We start from the raw sequence: 22,836 nt of genomic DNA on the forward strand, positions 1-22,836 counted from the left end.
CCACACCCACGATGCATATAGCCAGATCGCTCATTCGTCAATGTAACGAGAGCAGAACGCCAGAGGGGAGCGGTATAGACGTGGCATGTCTCTGGCTCAAACTTTTCGACCCCTCCACACCCCTCACCGTGAATGTACTGTACCACACAAGCGACTCATCGGCCAGCTCCGATCATGGTAGCCAGAAACTTGCCAACAGCCGCGATCTCGATGCTCGCACGGCATGAATGATCTCGCATTGACCGATGTATGACGATGGACGATCTTGTGACCACGCGTCCATCTACCCGCCATTACGATGCCCATGTTCCGCTCCGGCACCGTGACGCGGTAGGTGAAAAGAAAATCTTGGAAGTAGGCGAAACAGTGACATAGGCAAAGGCGGTTCACGCGGAGTGGCAGCGGGGTACAAAAGTGGATAAGCAGGAGGGGGAGAGGGACTGGACGGGTGGGTCTAGGCGGGGTTTAGTCTGGCATTCGTCATATGCCGCGGCTTGCCTGATGAACTCGCTTCGCTTGCTGCTTGGGTGCTTGGGTGCGAAGGGACGTGGAATAGGGGACCGGTTCATGCACGATGGCACCGGCCACGTGTTTTGAAACACCGTAGTCGCTCGCCGATGGGCATGGCCTGTGTGCGTATATGTCACGCTTCTGCATGAACTGCTGGTAGGTTTGACGATAGCGATAGTGTAGGCATCAGGTGTTCTGCGAGGCTGGCACATGCACCCCGGATTCGCGTTTTCGCGACCCATTGTATTGACGCGATTGGGATATTCAGGCAAAGTGCTCGCCCATGGTGATGTGATGGGCTTGCCTGTTTAGCGGAATGATGTCGTATAGTTGCGACGGAACGCGATCCGGCGCGACGGAGAAAGGTCCAGAAGCAGACATGTTTGCTGGGACGCAAAGGTCATCTGGAAAGCGATCGCATGTGCTACGCCGGAGTAGAACAATGCTATTCGTTCGTTGGAGCGATTCGCACAAACGATCCAAGTACCACACTCATTCAGCCGTGGAAAGCACTGAGCACAAAAGAAGAAAGATGCGATGCCGCACCCAATCAACATGGCGCACCCCAACAGCGCTCACTCAGCTCGTGACACCCACCAAAACCGAAAAGCTAAATGACGGTAACTTAGCAGAGACTGTCGTGGAAGCCGATAGCCCTGGTTCTAGCCAACAGATCCCGTGGAACCCTTCCTGCACCAACCTCGCGTCTTTTGTCATACACGGAGTACTAGCCACCCACCATCCTTCCCTTCCATCCGAGCCTCCCGACGACGGGCAGTGTCTCTGTGCCTGTCGATCCCAAAACGCAGAATGATGCCAATCCTGCAACTCTATCAAAACTGTTGCCTAATCACCCCATGTCAGGGTGTGCCCTTGCGCAACGTTGACTCGTGTTATAACCGGGGATCAAGGCAGAGTGTGCCTATCAAAGGAGTTCCCGTGCCCAGGGATAACGCGACGCCTCTTAATCTTGAAATGGGAAGGGACGCGTGCGCTAAGCTTCGGGATGGGGTGGCATGGAACTTTATGAGGAAGGCGAGGCAGGGAAGGAGGCTGATAACGTTGAGCCGCATATGTGGCCGCTATTAAGGGGTGGTTTACTTTGTTGTGATGGCCGCGAGAGACCCTGGATGGAGGGACGGTAGGTAGATTCGCTGTAATGTCATCGTTGCATGCGATGCGCGCGAGCTGTAGGTACTGTGCGACGGCCATCCCAAAGCCCTGGGCCTTACCACCCACAACGCATTCGTAAATAGCACTCTGTGCACTCATGTCTAACCCAACCATTCCTCCACGCAAACGTGAGCAATGCCCTATTTCTTTTCCCGGCACGGATCGATATCAAGATAGCAAACCGCTGTCGTTCCACTATACCAATCTAGAGGGCCAGCGCCAGACGGCACGAACTCAGATGCACGCCGTCGGATTGGATAGGTGGCAATCCTTCCCGCCTTCACACGCCACGTTCAAGGCCATGGGGGTCGCGGAAAAAGCAAACATCATGACCTTGCCTCTTTGACGCAACCTGCAGCAGGCTTCCATGCACAGCGCTTCTTCTATGGTAAGGCTGAGGACAGCCCGAAACAGCCAATGAAGTTGGCCATGTGCATGCGCAAGCGCCCGTTGGCTGCAACAAGGCACCATCGTGCGTGATGATTCACTAAAAGGACTGTGATGAGTCTGCGACTCACAGTGCGACAGCGCCTCCTGGGAGCCTGGGAACGTGGCAACCCAGGCAGAAGAGGGTGTGTGAAAGCATGTGAAATTCAGGTGTTGCAGACGCAAAAGCATGTGTCCGAGACTGATCTGAGGTGTGCGATAGGGTTACTTGTGTCTCAGATTGCCCATGTGTGGCTGGCATGCAGGGGTCGCGGCTTTTGGAGATCGCCGCCGTTGGAAACTTTGATAATGACTGTGTAGGAGAATGCGACGCATGCGGGTTTGATAGGCGGACAGGGCTTGTGAGTCACGAAAGAAGCAGTTGCACGAGGACATGGGAAGTAGATGGTTCGGTAATAAGTAATAAAATTTGTAGATAGCAATAGAGTGGTAAGTGGGTATAGCTAGTTTTGACCGTGAGGTACCGATCTTTCTGATAGAGATGTTCCGTAGAGAATCTCTCAAATCTAGTGGCCTAACCCAGAAGACAAAGTGTAGTGGTATCCCAGTACCCCCAGAGTAACAACCTGAACACCATGCGTGCCCGAAACCCAAACAGCAAATAACGATAGTAGGCTAGAAAAACAATACAAGAGTAAGAAGGGGGATATCATAGTAGAAAGCAGACTTTTTCCTGTGACCCGCCCAATGCGTGAGAAAACCCGGTAGTGTTGTACATTGTTGTGAACGTGCAAAGCGAATAAGATGCAGCAAGATTAACAATTACGAAATGCAAGAAAGGGTATCTCGCGGTAACATCAAATAATGCGCAAAGCAATGACGGTAAGGGAAAGGGTATACCGAGACAGAAAACGCCAGCGCCAAAGCGTCGAGGTATGAAAGGTAGGAGATCCTAAGCAGATGGGTATCGTAGGATGTCCTCGCAGTTGGCATCGAAGCGCATGGACCAGAGACGCATTCCAGTCATGAGCTTCTCGGTCTTCTCTAGTTCTCGGTCGCGACCGAAGATGGATTCGACAAACTCCTTGCCGCTGTTCTTGCCCATGGAAACGGGCTTCTCTTTGCCGCTCTCCTTCTTAGCGGCCTTCCACATGTAGTCCTCGCAGACCTTGAGGAGCTTGGCGAAGCGGACCCAGAGGCGTTCGCCACTCTCGAGGAAGTCTTCGACCATTTCGTGGTTCTCCTTCTTGCGGATCTTGGGCATGGTCTCGTCGGCCCTCTTGACTTTGCCGGCGAGTTGGATGAGCAGGAGCCAGAGCTCGCCTGCCATCTCGGCGAGGGGGGTTGCAGGGCCGTAGTGGAAGACAGTCCAGTCGTAGATCCACTTGCCGAGGGAGTTGGCGTCGAAGACGGATCCTAGGAGCATGATGGGTTCTTCTGTGGGGTCCCAGTTCTTGTACGAGTAGCCGGCGGGAATACCAGCGCGGCGCGCATCTTCTTCGGTGGCCTTAGGGCTGGTCTTGGGGGCAGCTGCTGGGGCGGGCTTCTTGGGGGAGGCAGCTGGCTGTCGGCTGGTTGCTGCGGAGGCGCGTCGTGGACGGCTGCTGGCCTTTGGCTCTGGATCATAAATAGGGACCTGATCGTAGTAATATTGATCAGCATCCCTCCCGTACATGTCGTGGCGCGCATACTGTTCGTATGGCGGTGGTGGATAGTCGTAGACGTCGTAATCGCGCTCGTAGCCGTATCCTTGGTCGTCGAAGACAACTTTGGTGTAGACGTGACGTGCCGACTGCGACGGTCGACGCTTCCTCTCGCGATTGCTGCGCTTGAGAGGCGGGACGTCTGTGTCGCGGCGTTGCCGACTTGGAATATTGTAACCGAAATAACTTACATATTCAGGGGTGCCTCTCGGCGTCGCGTATGTGCGCGGGTCTGCAGCGCCATACTGAGGCATGGCCCCTCCACGAGGTGTGGGTGCGTACGAGTAGTTGGACGGTACGGCGTGCGATGCCCGTCGAGAGTGGGCCGCAACCTTGGGACTCGCTCGTGGGGTCGCCATCTGGGGCGCGTGTCGTGGCGAGTAGTAGGCGTTGCCGGGGCCGGGCGACATGGGCGGTGTCGTGCGGAAGTGGTCGTAGGGCATGTTGTAGCCCGGGGGTGGCGTGGGATACTGTTGTGTGTACATGTTGGTGTTTATGTCGCTGGGTGCGGCTCAATGGATGGCGGCAGTGAGGTTCGTGTGCGGGATCGATAGGGAAGGAGCCCAGGCCGGTGCCTGCTTCACCTTGGAATGTGCAAACCGAAGGCGGGTCTTCGTGGGCGTTGGTAGTGGGCGGATGTGAATGGGGGTGCAGCGACGGAGGAGAGAGAAAGGGAAATCCGGCTCTGTCTACTGCACATTGGGTGTAGGATCGTTTAGTTGCTAGAGGGTGCCAGAAGGATCCAGTTTGGAGGATCCTAATCGAGTGTAGACGTTGACGTCTGGTGCTTGGTAATATGTGGTGATGATGCTCGAGTGCGCAAACGAGGAAGCGACGGCGGGCTGCGCCTGCTTTTGAGACGAGCCTCTTTCGCTCTTTCCGCGCGCGGACCACTGTGGATGCCCATCCACCCTAACGCCGCCCCCTGTCGGCGCCATGCACGCACTACCACAGCCCAAGGGACCCCGGCTGTTAGCAGTCCCTCATCTACGGGTCAGATTGACCATGGCACCATGCTGTGCCTCCTGCCCATATTGCCCACGAGTATTCTGGGAAGCTAGCCCCGAACCCTACACTGTCCAAGCCGCTCTCTGACTCTTCTCTGCAGTCGAAACGGACGCCTTCTACAGTATACACCATGTGTTGACTCCCCGTTGATGCCTAACGAGCATTGCGCCCAGCCTGTTTTATATTTGTTCTGTTTTGGGTGTGTAATATTGGAAACATCATGTTGCTCGCTATATACCCGTAATCCTGGACACCCTCAGAGATGCCCCTTCGAGCGTGGCTAGCGTAAGCAGCGCAACTCTGTACCTCCCTTCATTTGCTGTCCTACATGTCGTGCAGCATCGTCTTCGATCCAGCTGTCACCGTTTTCAGCGTGTTTCGTTTGCTGCCGAACGCTCTTCAAACGGCCCTCCTTGCAGCCAACAAAGCTCCACCACACCCTTTCACCCTCCAGATGCGTCGTTGGGCAGGACTCGCGGCTCGCTGCAGCGCGGATGCAAAAACACGGCCCATTCTGCCTGTGCTTCTCTGGCTGCGAGCACCTGCTGGCACCGGCGCAGCTCCTCCCACATGGTCGTCGTACGCAGCCAATCCTGCCGTGACCGACCAGCTACCGAGCGACATATAGCTCGAGTTGATCTCCAGACATCTACCCAGCGTCGCCTTCAGCTCGCGACCATTTCCTAAACGTACCCATTGGTAAACTACCTTTTGCCTAGTACCAACGCTACAAGGCCCATCGTCGCGGCACACGGCTGGTAGGTTTTGGCTGGAGTCCTTCCCTCCGAAACAGCGGAAGGTCCACCATTCAACGTCGTCCCGCGTCGCTTGGGGCCGATTATCACTGCTAGGGAGGCCCTGTCCACTGCTCAGAGCCGCACTCTATTGCTCGGATCCCTTCTCGAACTTCCCTCTGCTCATGTACCTAAGCTAATTTCCCGCCCGTGAAAATTTTCTCGAATGTCTCACAGCCTCTCCAACTCGCTGGCCTGGGGCGCGCAGCTGTTTACCGCTACTTCGTTGTCTGCAGTCGTCTTCCAAGGCATATGGTACTGTCGATGTCGGGCCCACTCGCGGCTGCATAGCGCTCCAGCGGCGCCGTTTTGATTCGATCAAAAGCGTCAACAACAAAGTAAATGGTCGCGGTTACATGGTTTGATCTCCCCGCTCGCACCTACTACGGCTCGATAAAGCAAGTTCGCAGCGCAAGTACCTCGCTCTTCCAATTTGACTGGCTCCGGCGGAACGCCTGTATCCGTGCTGTGCATGAAGCCTGCGCCTTGGACGCATACAGCCTGGTATCTCCCGTCAACACGCTCCTTGTAATCTCTCGGCACACAGTTCTCATTTGTATTTTGACCCCGATACTCGGTCCTTATTGGACTACATCGGGCCTTGTCCTTGGGGCTCATCGGGTTGCGTTCCTACCGAGCTTTCCCACAATACTTTCTGGAAGTGTCAAAATTCCCAGTACCCACTTTGCTATCAGACAACTCACCTTGCGTAATCCTTCGCACCCACCAACATCATGCGTTGCTATGACTCCCCATGACCTGCAGAACTGTTTTCTCCGCACCCGCATGCTACTATCGTCATGGACTGATTTCAGAATGAGGCTTTCTCACCAAGTGGACCAGCGAGATACGAAGCGCCGTCGATTCTACACCGTATTCCCACCTGTCTCCAAGACGACCACTAGGATAAGACAAACGCGGCGGTATGGAAGCAACTGCGACACCCGCGAGTACTAACCACAATCGCTATGACGCATCACTCAGGTTTGCGCAGCCCTATCGCATGCAGTTTCATGTCTGCAGCGCTGCGGATTCGCCAGGCATTGCAGGCAACCATGTTAGTCTGCCACGACGCAAGCTGAGCACCGCTGTCGACGACATGCGAGCGCTCTAGCTGCATGACGCACCTCCTAGAATAAATTCCTCGAGCCCAACGATTCGCTCGTGTATTGCAAATTCAATACACCGTAATTGCGAGTATCCGCAGACTCGACGATGTGTGGCGGTGCACATGCTTGGCATGGACGCTCCGAGTCACATGCGCACAACCATTCGCGTTACAGGGATGTGGCAAGCGAAACGTTGAATTCCCCTGTGGCGGAATGTCGCCTCAACATCACGGACGTCGGACGAATTATCACAAGCAACGCGCAATACACTTTCTCATTGATCACTCTAGGGGTCCGGACGCGTTCGCGATGGGGCTTGTCAGATGGCAAACAACACCATCGCCTTGGTCCGCTTCGTCTTACATTTCGTAGCCATCGATCGGCCAGGTCACCGCCGGCGGCCTTACTGCGTCTCCGATTTGACCGCTTCCGTCAAACAATAGCGAATAATTGAAACACTTAGCGACTCTCGCCACACGGACGATGACTCTTTGGACGAAACAGCTCGAGGCGATCACGCGAGCAATTCAGCTCTCTATCCTGTGACTGCTATTGATATATTCGCCACACATTTCCAATGCAATAGACTCCGCGCTTCCGCAGCCGTCCGCTCATCGAAAAAGCACCACTTCAGCGGTGAGTCATGGTATAGGGAAGAAGCCTGTCCGTTTAGCGAGCCACATGGAAACCAGGCTTCTCCCAGCAGCGCGCTGCATTGACGAGCAGTTTAGACAGGTGGACTTTGTCCTGCGTCATAGCTTTCGCCCACCGCCATATTTGCTTTCAAGCAAGGTTGAAGCATGAATAGTGCATGAGGCTCCGCGAGAGTGACAGGCCAACCCCGACGTCGTCCGTTCGCTGTGTGCGTCGTTCAGGCAACGCGTACGAGCTCCGATCAGCGTGTTGAGGTATCGATAATTTTTTCGTCAATCGTCGGTGAGAGGGGTCCTGCGTCTCCGCCTTCCGCTTCGCTGCTATCGTGAGGCGGTAGATCCAGTTTCATGCGTTTGCTTTTGCCCTATCGTGGTAGGCGTCGCTGTGATATCGGAGGACGATTTGCGTAACCTCCAATCGCTACACGGAACTGCTATTGCGCCACCCCGGGACCACGATTCCCGTGACCGTCTTGCCGATGCTTGAGACGCGTATAACGGTCTTGCTTCCTTTTGCGGCTGCCGGGCGGGTGGAAAAGGGACAGTGCTTCAGCTCTACCGTGCCTGCTGCCTAGAGAGACTATCTCAACGACATCGACTGCGGATGACGAGGCTTGCGTCGATCGACGTACGATCGGACAGGCTAGACAAAACGGTTAGTCAACTCGACCATACACTCCAACGATCTTCACGGATATTAGGTATGCCGCATGCATGTCTACCGTCGAAAAGAGCCGCGGAAGGGGTGTTGAGTTGCCACGAAAAGCACCCATAGACTACTCCTAGTGTTTGGTACCTGAGGCTCTGCACAGGTACTTGCTGCGCCGATGGCTGACCGTTCCGAGGGGTAATCAGTACCGGAAGCCAGCTCAAGGTGTTTATCCGATGTTGACATGGGAGCTTGTACTTCAAGCTGATGTACCCGCCCGGTATACGGGCCTTCTGGGAGGGGTTAGAGTTGTCGCGTGAGGGGATTGACTTGCGCTTATGTACTGCATCGCGAGGCTAGATGCGACCTCCGATTATTGGTGGTGTAGGAAGCTCTTTGCTTGTTGCTTCACTTTTGTATCCAGGTATTCTGTGTTTGAAAATTTTCTTCCTGCTTACTCTCTGACCGCTTAGGTAGATCTTCACGACCAAGAAACTTGGACTGCGTCTTGCTACAGCAGTACGAACCTGACGCATCTGAATACGGCGTATGCTAGTAGCATTTCTTGCTAATACTTTACGAAGGCCATCAGTTTCTACGCCTGATATCTCGCTTCAATATATCGAACGCTTTTCGTTGGAGGAGGAGGTTTCGCTGGACTCTTTCCACCGATACAACATCAAAACAGCACTGTTAGTATTCACATCGCCGAATCGAGCTTAGCATTCTGCCTCATTGGAGGACTCTCACGTGAGGGCGGGGTAACCTCAGACTCCTTCCAAGGCTGAACCTCCAGGTTGCCACCATACCTGAACCCTATGCGATACACATTACAGTCTCCCCTACAATCTCTTCTCCAGATTACCAGCACACTTGAACCCTATGCTACAGTTCCTTCGATACTCTTCTCTCGCTTCTTCCCGAACGACTCGGCATGTGAACAGTTGCGATGTCGTACCGCTCCGAAAGCGACGAGTACAAGTCAGCGTTAACTGACCGTTTCACCGATCTCACGGATCCAAAACCATTTGACATCCAGAATGCTAGGGTGTTCATGCATCAACCTCTTGACGACCCGAGTACCGAACTTCGGTATTTGTACCTGCTTCCAAAAAGCCACAACGTATATCTCAATGGAAAGACAATCGTCCGCTGCAAGTTTCTGTTCAATGCTAAAGAGAGGATTCCTCATTACATTGGCTTATCCTACACATGGGGTGATCCTGAGCTTCGTCATCCAATCCTTGTCGGTGACAAGATCTTCCATGCTACTGTAAATCTTGCCATCGCTCTGGAGCATCTGCAAGAAGAGGAAAAGACCGTGATATTCTGGATAGACGCCCTCTGTATCGATCAAGGCAACCTCGGCGAGAAGAGCATACAAGTACAGCGAATGGGCAATATTTTCGCGTCTGCCGCTCTTGTCCTTGCTTGGCTTGGACCTGCAGCAGATGAGAGTAACTTGGCACTACTAGAACTGGCGCGCTACAGCGATGACTCTCCGGATCTTAGTGAAAAGCTCAATCACACACCTGGCGAAAGACATACAGCTCTACCTCTTGAATCAATCAACGCTTTATGCGATCGCCCATGGTTCAAGCGCGTGTGGGTTGGCCAAGAAGTTGCGCTGAACGAACATGTTATATTTGTCTGTGGTCATCTCGATATTCTACGAGAAGAACTGCTTAGATGCCTCGAGACATACATGGTTTCCAGGTCTTTATTCGAGGGTGCCAAGCTCTCCCTAATGACCCTCAGATTTGAAGCGATAAAGGCCCTTCCTTTACGCGAGTTCTTACTTCACGAGCATGCGTCTCTTCACTTATCTTTTGGCAGTGACCTCGAGTCCTCCGATCCAAGAGACTTCATCTACAGTTCACTGGGGAGGATCAGTAGCCTTGGAGATTGCGTGCTCGATGTTGATTACACCAAACGAGTCCAGGACGTATATACGGAATTTGCTGTAGCTCTGATTCAGGTTGGGAGGGTTGACTGTCTGAGCGAAGATTGGCGTCTCTCGGTGAACTACGAGGATCTCCCATCGTGGGTTCCTGATTGGTCTAATACAAAAATATGTGGCTTTCCTCATGAGGCCATTGTGCTTGAGTACAACATTGTGGAGGTTTGCGAAACCGAAAGAGGGGGCAAAGCTCTAAAAATATCCGCTCGACGTATTACTCAAATCAGTCGTATTGATTGCAGCTTACAGTCTCAGCAAGGGACGTTTGCTTTCGGGCTTTCAACTTCTGCGATGGCCACCCAGCAAGAGGAAGAAAGAGTCATGTCATCTTTGGACACGGTCCGACAAGCGCTTAATGACAAAGAGCGATGGGGCCATGAGGATGCTGAAAGGGCTGTATACGATCTCTCAAGTGGTATGTCAATCATTAGGGACGTCAACGACAAGGATGAGATATGGAAACGCGATTTGTACGAGTCATATAAAGCTTTCCGGGGTCTTGAGACTCCACCCAGCGATGTGGCAGACCCAAAGCAGTGGCGAAGAGATGCGAGCCGTGCCTATCTCAGAGTTCTTCAGGAGTCAAATGTCAAGAACTTCTTCGTGACCGCTACGGACATTGTCGGTACAAGTCGGGATGAGGTGCAGCTCGGTGACTGGGTATGCGAACTTGGAGGTGTCCAGGGAGTACATGTCCTTCGCGAGGTAGAAGGGGGTTTTTATCGGATCGTCAGTCTTGCTCATGTCTTCCCTTGGGAAGATGTTGATAACAGCGATGCGCCAGTCGAGACCATCACAATCATTTAATACGATGGACCAAGAACACTGAGAACGAGATTCTTCATATCACGTATCATCTGGCGTATAACAAAGACATCTTGCACCCCATGGATACAATCCTACAGTGTCATACGATGTTCTCGTTATAATACTAGCAATGCAGTATTCTGATGTGAAAACGTCCCAAGCCCTTTCCTTCCCTTCCCAGTGATGACCATCCTCCAATCCTAGTATGAAACTGTCTCAAGTCCTTCCCTATCCGATGATGACCACTCTCATAACCCTCTTCTTCTCACGGCACGTAATCCTTGTCTCCTTCATCATGGTGACCTCCCTCAGCCGAGTCGGGTGTGTTGGTTTCGGAGGTCTCACATGAACCGCTCGTCTCCGGCGTGCTGTCTGGATGCTTCAGCATCCGAGTCTTCTCGCGTGCCATCTGTTTCCTCTCGGTGTCACGGTACGGTGGCTGTAGGTGTTCAGGAAGAGCTCCCTTCTTCGTAGGTATTTCTTGTGCGACCCCTTGTATCTCCCCAGCGACTCCATAATCGTATACCTGCGGGTGAAGAGCAGCAATGTGGCCCATCATGCCGTCGAGTTCCACCTCCTTCTTTATAAGTTTGAGTAGCTCCTTCCGCTTGGGGTCGTGCTCTGAGATGTTGTCGGCTTGGTGATTGATGAAGTAGGTGAATTTGGCGAGGTCTTGCTGTAGCGTCGCGGTGTGAGCGTATGTCCATTTTGGAGGCGGAAGTTGATCAGTTGACTGCTCGATTGACTGTTCGGGTGACTGTGGAGCCATTGTGCGGAAGTTCTTCGGAAAGTCCTAGACGCAGCGGTCACTCGTTCCCTAGTGCCTCTGTTCCTCGTCAACAAAGGTCCTGACAAGAGACATCCACGCCTCAGAGGATAGACGCGGAAGAAGTCTGTCCACGCCAACCTAGGAAAAAACCGAACAGCCTGGAGCCTACGTTGACGTTAGATCACCTACTTTACAGGTCTTTGTCTTGATGTAGTCTGCAGGCCTGTTCAGTTTTTTTCCTGTATGAGGTGTGTCCACACCACAGAAGCCTCGGCAAGCTCAAGTTGACGGACCTGCTTGAGTACCGTATCCTCCTCTTGGAGCGAAGCCTCGTCCACCACCTCTTGCGGGTCCTTGTGGCTGACGAACAGGTTTCTCTTGTGTGTTTGGTGTAGACGGGCGACTGATACCGGATTCTTTCTTCTGTATGAATACGGAGCCGGGCTTTGGGGTGTAGGTAGGGTCGAAGAGTTGGCGCGCAGGAGCTGCATGTGCTGTACGTGCAGGCGACTGCTCGTTGCTCGATCTAGGCTGGCTGTCCCTTCCACCGCGTCCTCGTCCTTTCCCTCGGGTAGCTTTGTTCGGGGAGTTGCTGCGCGAGTCCTCTGCAGCGGAAGCAGCTGGTGAGCCGAAGATGCGCTCTCGTGCTTCTGCGTACTTGCGCTCCTTCTCTGCTCGCTCCTTCTGTGCACGTGCTTTGCGCTCTTCGAAGTCTGCCGCTGCTTTCTTCCGTCGCTCCTCTTCACTATCGTCATCGTCGAGGCTCATGCCTGCCATGTTGCGGGAGAGAACTTGAGGAGTGGGCTTGCGTGCAAGCATCGTGACTTTCGGCTTGAAGGTTGCTGCGACGGGCGCGGGGTGGACTTCAGGGTACCATTGAGGCTCTGGGTTTTCGCTGTTTCAGTCAGGTCGCGTCGCTAATAATGAGGAATAGCAACCTACGCCGCCTGCCAAAGCTGCTTATTGAGCTCAGCGTGTTGAGCTTTGAGTTGCGCTTTTGTGAGCTTCTTTGGCTGCTCCTCTACGGGCTTCTCGTCTTCTTTCTATACGTTGTGAGCGCGTTGCTGTCAAAGAAGAGGGGCATACGTACGTCGGCGAGTGATTCCCAGTCGTCCTCCCAGGCATCGGCGGGTGTGTTCTTCGGCGCCATGATCTCTATGTGTGGTGCTCTGTCTGGCGATAGTAGAGGGAGTATTGATTCAAAAGCTTGAGTCGCGTGGAGGAGTGATTAGTCCCAAGGTATGATGTCGCCAATATTTCGAGAGTCCCCACCTTGACCCCTGCGGCGGGCCGCGATTAGCTCCTCCACCGCTATGTCATTCACTGTTGCCTTCCACCGCGACGAACCACACGCGTCGCGAACCCTTTCACCGCCGCTATCGCCCTGGAAATACCCCGGCAAATTCCTTCAACATGTCAGGTAAGCCTACACTGCGCGCCAACCACCCACCATGTCCAACAAACGACCGCGTCTCGAGCTAACCCACCCCTCAGACCGCGACGGCGACTCCACAATGCAATCGTCCCCCGCCAATGTTGCCTCGGACGATGAAATGTTCCCTGATGAAGCTCTTCCAAACCCAGCTACACCGCTCAACGCCAACCTCGCAGGCGTAAACGAAATCTCACCACCAAACTCACAATCCACAACTCGCGAGACTCTCGGCGTCAACTCAAACGGAAAGCGACCACTGTCTGGCGGTATGGCGCAAGCAGCGACGAGTAATGGTGCGGGTGGGAGTGGAACACATCAGGATGCTGAGACAGGTTATCAGTGGAGTAAGCAGGAGGATCAGCCGGGCTATGAGTGGAAGAATACGAGGGCGAGGGAGGAGGAGGCTAGGGCATTGGACAACATTGCTGACAAGGGCTCTATGATTAGGCGTAAGTGGCTTCTGACTGACCACGAAGAAGTATGCTAACAGATAGTAGTGCGATACGGTGACCCACTCGATGCTAGCATACCCTCGAAGGCGAAGCGCTGAAGGCAGTCCATGAACATGCTCGAGGAGCGCTGAAATACACACGCGAAGACTATGGTCACGACGGGGGCTGCGCAAAGCATATGGTATCATGGTTGCAAGTTGCGCGTGACACTCTGGGTATCCGACGTTACGAGCTGTACAGGCATGCGCAATGCAACGACTTCATGCAATGAGATGACTGATCGGCTTAGACAGCTTCAACATATCTCAGGAAGAATACAATATATTCAAGTCCATTCCTCGACAGGTCTTGTGTCAAACCGTACTTGCAGTCCTTCGTCCCGAACGCCGTCCCATGCAGTGATATATTCCCATCCAGACGCGACACGTCCAACTCTCAATCGCTCTCGTTCCCATCCTCGTCATCGTCATCATCCTTGTTGTCCTCCTTCTCCTCGAGCGGATCCTCCGTCAACTCCTCCCCAACAACCTCCTCCTCAATCTCGTCGTCTTCAACCTCTTCATCCTCCACATCCTGTGTCTCATCCCCCTCTTCTTCCGTAACCTCTCCATCCCCAGCATCTCCACTCTCCCTTCTAACCCTCTTCGTCGCCCTCTCACCATCGTCCGCACCCTCCATAACCACGTCTCCGTTTGCCGCTGACTTGGCCGGTGTAGAGGTAGCTGCATCGGTGGAAGCAGTAGTGCCTTTCTTCTCCTCGCGCACCTTCTTCCTGTACGTGTTCCGCTTATCGGCTTGTATCGACGTGAATTTCGTGACTTCGGCTTCGAGGCGGGGCAGCATAAAGGAGAATTCTAGGTCTGTCATTGCGTCGAAGACGTCTTTCGGCATGACGGTTTTCTTGCCGCTGGCGAGGGCTTTTTCGGCGGCGCTGCATGGTTGTTAGTAAATGTCCATTTATGGGAACTCGCATGCCATTGGCGCGTAATTCTTCTGTCGTCGGGAGGGAGTAGGAGTCGTACGTTGATGTGATGTAGTTAACAAACACAGTTGCGCTTTTGCTCATAGCAAGGAGCGCATCTTTTTGTATTTGGGTGTTTGGTGGCAGGACGCCTTTTGCCAGGCGCTGGACTATAGACTTTGGCAGATTCAGATCCTATGGTCGCGTCATTAGTACTAGTCTTGTCCAATTGACCTCAGTCGCATGCGACGTACCTCAACACCCAAGCTCTCCTCTCGGGGTACTGATCTGGGTGGTGCGGGACTCTCTTCGTTTGACACCGCGGATACATTGCTCTTCCTAGGCGGCATTGTGTCGTGTGATGCTGTATGTGAGGATCTGAAGACGACGTCGTTCGAAAGATAGCGAGTATGCGACTGCGGGGTGGCTATCTTGGGAGTGGTGAGCGTGAAGGTGCGATGCGATCGTGGATAGTTTTAGTGGACCCTGACGCGTGAGCACGCGTTGAGGTCTGGGCGCGACTACCGAAAGACGACTGGAGGCATTCCTGCGTCACCAGAACCACAACGATATCACGTACAAGGAAACTTTCGGCATGAATCAGGATCTGCTCTCAAGCTCTCAAGCAGTATAGAAAGAACCACGCGAATCAAGTTTGTGCGAGATATGCACTCTCGTGAGTTTCGATACTTCAGATCTCACAACACCCAGTAGGCAAATTCTGTACGGCGTAGAAGACTACGAGTCCTAGATACAGTTGTGCCAGGCGCTTCATTGAGGGAGTAATGTTTTTAACGCATCAGTATCAGGACCAGACATCAGCTGGTGCGCATCATTTCTACCTCGACGCGGCCAGGTATGCCCAGGCGATGTTGGCATCAACACCACAGACGCTGAGGATGAATCGCATTTAAATCGATGCAGTCTAGTTTGTATCTTCGAACTGTCTTCTCATCAACACCAACCTTCGATTACTAGAAATTACGTGTTCTCAGTGACGCATTCTCATTTCCTTCAAGTTTCTTGTAGCTAGATAAGGTTTGGGAGTATCGTCAAACACAAATCTAGGTGCGAACAATATAGTAGCAGGATCTTGCGACTCTAGAGACCAAGGCCACCAGTGCAATGTCAGCCGCATGTTCAGATGGTACGATGGCTCCCGAGGTCCTGTCCCTTATCGATACCTCGCCACGTGCGGCTCTAGTGCGATCTGAACACCCCACTAAACTAAAGCCCTCCACATCTACACCAACGCTACCTAGGTACGCCCTCGCCGGATTCAGCTCACAACATTCATTCATGTTCACCAGAGGCGCACTTCCCGTGTTCACGCCAGGATGCCGTTATCGTGGCACGAGGCGAAGCGGGCAACAAACCCGCTTCCGGAGAAGTGAGCAGCTGGACTCTCGTTCTCCCCGAGCAGCACAGGAAAATCGGTCCGCCAATTGTCGTCTTGTGGAGGCCAAGAGCCACTCGAGCGTACCCAATCTCGAAGCGAGCACCTACCGCCGCGCCGTTGCTGGATGTGGCACGCCTCGAGAAACCCCGCCCATTCTCTGCTTCTCTCCAAACTTTTGACGTTGATCCCTCAGAACAGCCGGTGCAACATGCGTCGCTAATAGATCGCTTGATCTCCAGATTTTGGATCGCGGAGTACATGTGGAGACAACCATTCCTCTGCTACCATGTCGAGGGTTCTTCTACAGATGCTAGCGGGGCGGATCTGGGGTATCAGCGTGGCTGAATCCAGACTACCAGCCAAGACAACATGGCCTGCTTGGCTGCATCCCGCTGTCCAGCACTCTGCGGAAGAATGGCTGCAAAGGGCTCTTGGGTATTCGGGCCTGTAAAAGTGATGCGGCGTAAGTTGGACAACTCGTGGACGATCGATATGATCAGGATAGGGATGAAACGGGTAGCTTGGTTCACGATTACGCCTACCACGAACATCCCTTCCATCTAGGGTTTGACAGCGCAGCCCTAACAACGTGTGCGCATACATCATGCCTTCAACCCAAAGGCTTCAAGGTAGATCCTTGGCAACCAGATGACGTTCGAAATGGCAAGGTACGCGCGGAGCCAACGGTAAGCAACATATAGGCCCAATATCCTCATGCACTCAGCCTCCCTTTCTTGGGCGGATTGCACCTTTCACCTTCCGTTATCACTATCGCAGTTGCATGCCCAGCAAATCCTCTCATCCTTGGCATACCTCCTACCCCGGCAAACGTTCTCCTAGTCTGGACTGCACCGATAACCGCGTGCCTGGAACCTGAGCGAATCGTCCACACCCACCCATCCGCTATTAAGCCCTGCGAGGTCCCTGCATTGCTGATCATCTCTTCTTCTCCCCAGCAAAAATGACGGTGCCAGCGTTGAGGGTTATTATCGATGGCGACAGCAGCAAGACGTATAGGAGCGGAGAAAAGGTCACTGGAAAGATATGTTTGGCAGTAGAAGAGCAGGAAGACATTGAGTCGCTGAAGGTGGTTTTTGCGGGTAGTTGTGTCACCAAGACATCCAGACCTCTACACGTGAACTCGAAGACCCACCCATCTGCACAAAGGCATGAATACGAGGAGAAGATACGGCTCTTCAACCGCGAGAAAGAGCTGGTTTCCTGTCGTAATCTTGGACCGCGGAAGTATTCATGGGACTTTGAGTTTGTCTTTCCAGAGTCGACCGAACCCCAAATGAAGGGCATGGTACGCGGCTGCAACTATCTTCGCGAGCCACATCCACTTCCGCCATCCTTCCAGCTCAAGACCAGTGGGCCAGGTGGTGCGGCACAAATATCATACTTCGTCCAGGCCAGACTCATTCTCAGTGGCGCGACAGAGACCAAGAGGTGTAAACACATACTACGATACCACCCAAGAACGTTAGCGGACGTACCACGAAGGGCGCAGGTCAAATCTTCTGTGCTCCACGGCCAAGTATGGAAACCGAATAAAGAGAAGGATGGATCGCGAGTCAAGAAGGTGTTCTCCGGTGTTTCTATGAACTCAACGCCGCGAATCGTTCCCACACTGAACCACCCCGAAAAGGTGTGCCCAGGACAGCATATGCCGTTGTCACTGAGCCTACTCAACGCGCGCGACCCCGCCAACCATGCCGAGCGGGAATGCATCATCGACTCCCTAACGGTCACAATCTCAACATACTCAACAATAAAGTGCGGAAACACCGTAACGGATCCCGAGGACGTTGTATCCAAGCACATCACCTGCATATCACGGACCGGCATGAACAGACCAATACTGTTCAACAAAACAACGACGTTAACGTCAAACTTCCGTCTGATCGACGACACAGAGTGCGTGCCAACATTTAAGACTTACACGATCACTCGACGCTACGCACTTGCTATATCCATCGGCATCAAATACAACGATCAGCACTTCACCATCCGTTCCAGCACACCCCTGGAGATTCTACCTCGCATACCCCGCGAACGCCTACCACCACTAGAAGACAGAGAGGACTTTGAACAGCTACCAGAGTACACACCCAGAGAGCCATCGCGAGAGTTTGCGCCAGATTACGAATCCCTATACGCGCTGTCGCGGACACCATCCAGTTCGCACTCAAATCCACTGTCCTTGGCGGGGTCAAGAAGTTCAAGTCTCTTCTCAGGGGGTTCAGCACCAAGTTCTGCAGTGTCAACACCGGGAATGGAAATCGAGCAGCCTGTATATCGTTTATAGATGTTGGAATGTAGCTCGTTGTCGCGATGTGGAGTTGGTGGGGCTAGGTCAGTTTTGATAGGACGCCATGTTGACGTTTGCCGAAAATTTTCCCTTCCGCCAACACACCCCTCTTACTTGTATGGATGCCTTTACCTCATAGATTTACTGCTCTTTTTGAGAAGAAATGAAGCTGTTGCTACCGTCGTTTGACCAAAATTTCGAGGTCTTGGATTTTCCAAATTCCACTCCTTGCATCAAACAAGGCTCGTTGGTGTAGTTGGTTATCACGTCAGTCTAACAAGAGCTTCACAGCTCGTTAGGACACTGAAGGTCCGGAGTTCAAACCTCCGATGAGTCAAGCTCGTCGGCGCTCGTAGGAGTGCATCGAACATTTTTTGTTTTTTGGTGGTGCTGGGGTATTTTTTTGCCTCTGCAACCCTACTTTTTGGTCGAGAATGCGTTCACGCTGGATGGGCGAAATGCCAGTACAATGAGAACCACGAGGGTCTCTCTTTTACCTAGCTTTTGCATAAGACGTCAGTTCAAGCCTGGCGTCGGTTCAAAGATTTGACTTCGTGGCTGGATGAATTCAGCAAATATAATGCACACAACGAGAGTCTATTACCTGGCTCTCAAGCAAGCTGTGTACGTTTCTGTATGAGCAGGTCCTTATTGTGTAGTTTCCAGGCTCAGTGATATTTCGGGAAAGCATGTGGTCGCAAAGTGTTCGCAGCAACATCAGGCTGCACAATACATTGAACAATGAACCGGCCGTGGCCTTTCCGTACGGAAAAGCAATGCGTCTATACTCTATATGCGTACACATCCTATTATCGACATGTACCAACATTTCTCGCACCGTCTATTTTCACCACATACACACCCCTTGGAGGCAATGCACTTAAGCCTTAACACCGCACTTAAGATCAAACTTAGTCTTGCGGTCCGCAGTCATAGCACCCCAAGTCGTCTCATCAGCAACCTTTCCGTTGTCACCAATGGAAGCTGGCTTCCACGGCTCATCGAAAGCCTCAAAGTAGAAGCCGTTGAAGCCCCAGTCAAGCAGCGCGCAGAAACCGGTTTGGTAAAAGTGCTTTGCGTTGTCCAGACCGCCCTTGGCCTCATCGTAGTCGGTGCCAACGGCCGTGGGCCAACCAGTTTCGCCAGTCCAGATCTCAGGTGCCTTTTCGCGGCCGCCGGCCATTTTCTCGATGTGCGCGGTGGCTTGGAACATGTCGTCGAGGTAGACGTGGCTGCGGAGATGTTAGTTTACAGTTCTCTTCTAGTGTGTATGTGTGATGAAGGGATGCATACGTAGCGTTATCGCGGCTGGCGCCCTGCCAGAAGGCAAAAGCGTTGACCATGATGATGTCGGCGGTGCCGATGATGGCATCGCCGGTTCCGTCGGCGAACTTGTTCCACGAGTCTGCTGTGCCGACCTTGATGCCGGAGGGGAGCTTGGACTTGACCGTCTTGATCTTGCCGGCGAGCTCCTCGCCGGTGAAGTTACCGCGGTAGAGCGTCTCGGAGCCGACGGTTACGGCGTAGATGGTGTCGGCGTATTGCTGGGCTACGTCGGTAATGGCCTTGAGGTCCTTGTTGAAGGACTCCTCGACATCGGGCCTGTGGTTTCACATGTTAGTATACTTGGTTGTGGTATTTGAGGTTTGGAGAGGGGCGAAGCATACCAGATACCCAGAACGACCTTGAAGCCTGCTGACTTGGCGGCCGGGAGGGCGGTCTTCGCCATATCGCAGTCCGAGGCAGAGTAACCACGGACAATGGTCGAGCCAGAGTTATCCTTGATAGCCTTAAGGTCGGCAGAGTAGTCTGCCTGCGTCTTGCATTCTCCGCTTCCCATCTTCGTTCCAAGGGCCCATCCCATCTTTCCCTTCTCAGCAGCCGAGACAACTGCAGGAGCAGCTGCAAGCGCAGCAGCGACGATCGAGAAACGCATCTTCGATTATAGTAGTAATGTAGTGGGTGGTGCGAAAGTTGGCAAACGAGCGGATCTATGCGGGAGTGAAGAGTTCGACTGAGGCCCGGTAATATGAACAGCAAAAGAACGAGTGTAGGTATTTACTCTCCAACCGAAGAAAGAATGACTGTGACGTAGAGTCGTGGGGAGATTGGTTAAAGAGAGATGAAGAGGGAAAAGAAAGGTCTTGGTGCCTGGGGTTGGAAGGGGATGATTCAAGGGGGCCGCGCATCCACGCGCTAGGCTCGTGTGTGTTCCTGGTTTAGAAACATCGGCCGCGGTCAGGTACACCAATCATGGCGTGCGCCGCCACATGCTTGACATGCTTGAAGAGTGGGGCTGCGGAGTTGCGGCATGGGCTCTATGGGCGTCGAGAACATTGAGGGCGTAATGTGCGTAGGGGATTTGGGTGTTGTGCAAGAAGGAGGGTGAAGTGTACGCTGACTGTAGTTGGCGATGGCCTTTGTTTTTCTCGCCTACTCTAACGTCGCGTTCGCGTCTTGTTGCGAGGGTTCACGCAATTTCGCCGATCACAGCAGGTGTCTACCATGGATGTTGCGGGCACGTATGGGACTAATACGACAACAAACTTCCTCTATCATATTCAGAGTTACATACGCGTCACCTACCCCCTGGATAGCCGAAAGGGATGCGCTTCAGTGTTCAACACAAAGTCATCCAAGCTAATCAAGTCCGTATCTGCAAAGCACAAGTAAAAGTACTTGAGCGTCTCGGCCATCCAGAAACTCTCCATGTAATCCTCCTTCTTCGATCCAATGACGGTAACGTCCAAGATCGCTGCATTCGCGAGTTCGGTGTCTGTTGCACTGGATACGGCTTCGAACATTTGCCATGCTGTCTCGCGCCAGATGGGATCGCCTGTGATACGCCAGAGTATGAAGACTGATTCAATGGCCTCGGGACGCAGTATGTAACGGGGATCTTTGGCAGTGGTGAAGCCTTTGGGTAGATGGGGTTTGTGTTGTGGTCGTGCTGCTGCATCTACAGCATAGCGCTCTTCGTCCCAAGCGCAGGGTTTGCGATGATCGGAGTTAGGGCATAGAACCATGTTGTACCTTTCTGGCATGATACCAGTGGGAAATGCCTTGTAAGCATATGCGCAGCCGCGGGCAAGCTTCGCTCCAGTATCGAGGTACTCGTCGTTATCGAACAGGCGCCCGCCAAGCGCAAAAAGACCACCAATAAAGCAAGACAGATGCTCGCTTTCAGGGTCGAGACTAGGACCATCCGCGTGAACGTCCACATTACCAGAAATCAGAATGTCCTCCTTCCCTGGTATCATAGGTGCGAAGAACAAGTTGTTCATCGCTGTATCCATGAAAGCGCGTGACATGGCCTCGTGTTTGCTCGAGCTGGGTTCCTTCGAACCAAGCAGAGCGTGCGCCTTTGGCAGGTACTCATACAAAGAGTCTGCATTCCCGCCTATAGTGAACTGATACCCAGAGACGACGTCCTTTGCGCTCATGTGTACCATCATGGGCCACATGCCCGGCAGCTTCGTCGCATTTTGACTCTCCGCAAAGACATCCATCAGATTCGACACGGCGGCATAGTACTTGTCGTCTCCGGTAATCTGGCTCAGCCTGCTGAACTCGAGCGTAATGGTACCAGGACTAGCACTGACCACTTGGTTCTCAACTATCAAACCAGTGCCTTGCTTCGCGTTTTCGAAGTTGATAAAGTCGACAGGCATGCCATTCTCGGTGTTGAAAGCGCCATACAGCAAGTCGCCTACTTCAATTGCCTTCGCCTTCAGCACCTCGTGTCCGCTCAAGTCGTATGCAGCGAGGAGCCCGCCCAGATACCGTATACACGTCTCGAACGTATTGACAGTTGGTGCCGTAGACTTGCCAAAATCGATCGTCGCTACTGCTTCGACAGCTTCGTAGAATTCATCGCGCATGCCGAGCATCCAAAGGGTGTCTAGTGAATCCACCAGAGTTGCAGCCCAGCCAGAGAACTGGTCGACGTACTCCCCACTTATAGGCTTCAGGGCATCCTTCATCCATGCCTTGCTCCTGTAGCTTGCCCAGCTCTTCTCGAACACTCTCTTCACGTATCGTCGTCTCCCTTCTTGTATGGTATGTACATCGTGCGGGTCGGGTTTGAACTTGTGTTGTATGCGAGGACGACCCGTGAAAGGTGTAGGAAGTTTCGGGCTTTGTGGTGGTGGGAAGGTGAAGTTCACAGAACTCCAGTCGAAGCTACTCGGCGTCGCAACGATATGCGGAATCTGAGATGGGTCGTTCATGTAGCGCGCCAACGCGGCGGTGGACCCATGATCGTGTACGGCATGGCGAGACGGGAAGGCTTCGTCTTTAGGGAGGAAATAGTATATCCAGCAGAGGATGGAGACGCTGAGGACGACGTGTCGAGTGCGCACGCGTGGCATTGCTGATGCGCGCTCAAGGAAGGCGGCTAGAAGCTAAGGGAATATACATGGCGCTTTCCATGGCCAGACGCGATGGGCGAGATGCGCGGGGGAAGGGCCGATGCGATTGCATATTGCGCAACGTGTTACGTGTCTAGAAGAGTGCTGTGCGGACGGTTTCTGATACGACACTTGCATGCCTTGGCCGCGGCTGATGGTGATCGCCGAGGATGAACCATGCAAGGGCGATCTCGCCATCCCAATGAGGGAATGACAGGAGTCGTGTTGCAGCATACACAGTGCCACGTTTTGACAGGTAGACATTACACGAGGCAATGTGTACTTCTACATTCATATGTAGTACTCGGTAAAGCATATTGACAAGATGCGACAAATCCGATTGTCCC

At 53.1% G+C, this 22,836-nt stretch overlaps 7 protein-coding genes and 1 non-coding gene across 8 annotated transcripts; 3 read left to right on the forward strand and 5 right to left on the reverse strand.

Annotated features, from left to right (window-relative positions):
- Window positions 1–3,022: 3,022 nt before the first annotated feature.
- J4E87_005125 (uncharacterized protein) lies at window positions 3,023–4,258 on the reverse strand (the record flags this gene model as incomplete). The annotated part of the gene is made up of 1 exon (XM_049376742.1): window positions 3,023–4,258. The coding sequence occupies one exon, from the start codon at window positions 4,256–4,258 to the stop codon at window positions 3,023–3,025; it is 1,236 nt and encodes a 411-aa protein (XP_049233598.1).
- A 6,760-nt stretch (window positions 4,259–11,018) lies between these two features.
- J4E87_005126 (uncharacterized protein) lies at window positions 11,019–12,672 on the reverse strand (the record flags this gene model as incomplete). The annotated part of the gene is made up of 5 exons (XM_049376743.1): window positions 11,019–11,546; window positions 11,712–11,737; window positions 11,816–12,417; window positions 12,465–12,565; window positions 12,613–12,672. The coding sequence occupies 5 exons, from the start codon at window positions 12,670–12,672 to the stop codon at window positions 11,019–11,021; spliced, it is 1,317 nt and encodes a 438-aa protein (XP_049233599.1).
- A 301-nt stretch (window positions 12,673–12,973) lies between these two features.
- Window positions 12,974–13,507, forward strand: J4E87_005127 (uncharacterized protein; the record flags this gene model as incomplete). Its single annotated transcript, XM_049376744.1, has 2 exons — window positions 12,974–13,406; window positions 13,455–13,507. The coding sequence occupies 2 exons, from the start codon at window positions 12,974–12,976 to the stop codon at window positions 13,505–13,507; spliced, it is 486 nt and encodes a 161-aa protein (XP_049233600.1).
- Window positions 13,508–13,844: 337 nt separating this feature from the next.
- On the reverse strand, window positions 13,845–14,720 carry J4E87_005128 (uncharacterized protein; the record flags this gene model as incomplete). Its single annotated transcript, XM_049376745.1, has 3 exons — window positions 13,845–14,340; window positions 14,432–14,565; window positions 14,625–14,720. The coding sequence occupies 3 exons, from the start codon at window positions 14,718–14,720 to the stop codon at window positions 13,845–13,847; spliced, it is 726 nt and encodes a 241-aa protein (XP_049233601.1).
- A 2,010-nt stretch (window positions 14,721–16,730) lies between these two features.
- Window positions 16,731–18,077, forward strand: J4E87_005129 (uncharacterized protein; the record flags this gene model as incomplete). Its single annotated transcript, XM_049376746.1, has 1 exon — window positions 16,731–18,077. One exon carries the CDS (start codon window positions 16,731–16,733, stop codon window positions 18,075–18,077), a length of 1,347 nt encoding a protein of 448 aa, XP_049233602.1.
- A 244-nt stretch (window positions 18,078–18,321) lies between these two features.
- On the forward strand, window positions 18,322–18,417 carry J4E87_005130. The gene has a single exon. It is a non-coding gene; the product is annotated as a tRNA-Val (tRNA).
- Window positions 18,418–18,960: 543 nt separating this feature from the next.
- Window positions 18,961–20,016, reverse strand: J4E87_005131 (uncharacterized protein; the record flags this gene model as incomplete). Its single annotated transcript, XM_049376747.1, has 3 exons — window positions 18,961–19,312; window positions 19,374–19,682; window positions 19,748–20,016. 3 exons carry the CDS (start codon window positions 20,014–20,016, stop codon window positions 18,961–18,963), a joined length of 930 nt encoding a protein of 309 aa, XP_049233603.1.
- Window positions 20,017–20,662: 646 nt separating this feature from the next.
- Window positions 20,663–22,450, reverse strand: J4E87_005132 (uncharacterized protein; the record flags this gene model as incomplete). The annotated part of the gene is made up of 1 exon (XM_049376748.1): window positions 20,663–22,450. One exon carries the CDS (start codon window positions 22,448–22,450, stop codon window positions 20,663–20,665), a length of 1,788 nt encoding a protein of 595 aa, XP_049233604.1.
- Window positions 22,451–22,836: the final 386 nt, after the last annotated feature.

This window comes from Alternaria ethzedia, assembly GCF_023757985.1.
Source record: "Alternaria ethzedia strain BMP 0044 chromosome Unknown scaffold_10, whole genome shotgun sequence".
Taxonomy (NCBI): domain Eukaryota; kingdom Fungi; phylum Ascomycota; class Dothideomycetes; order Pleosporales; family Pleosporaceae; genus Alternaria; species Alternaria ethzedia.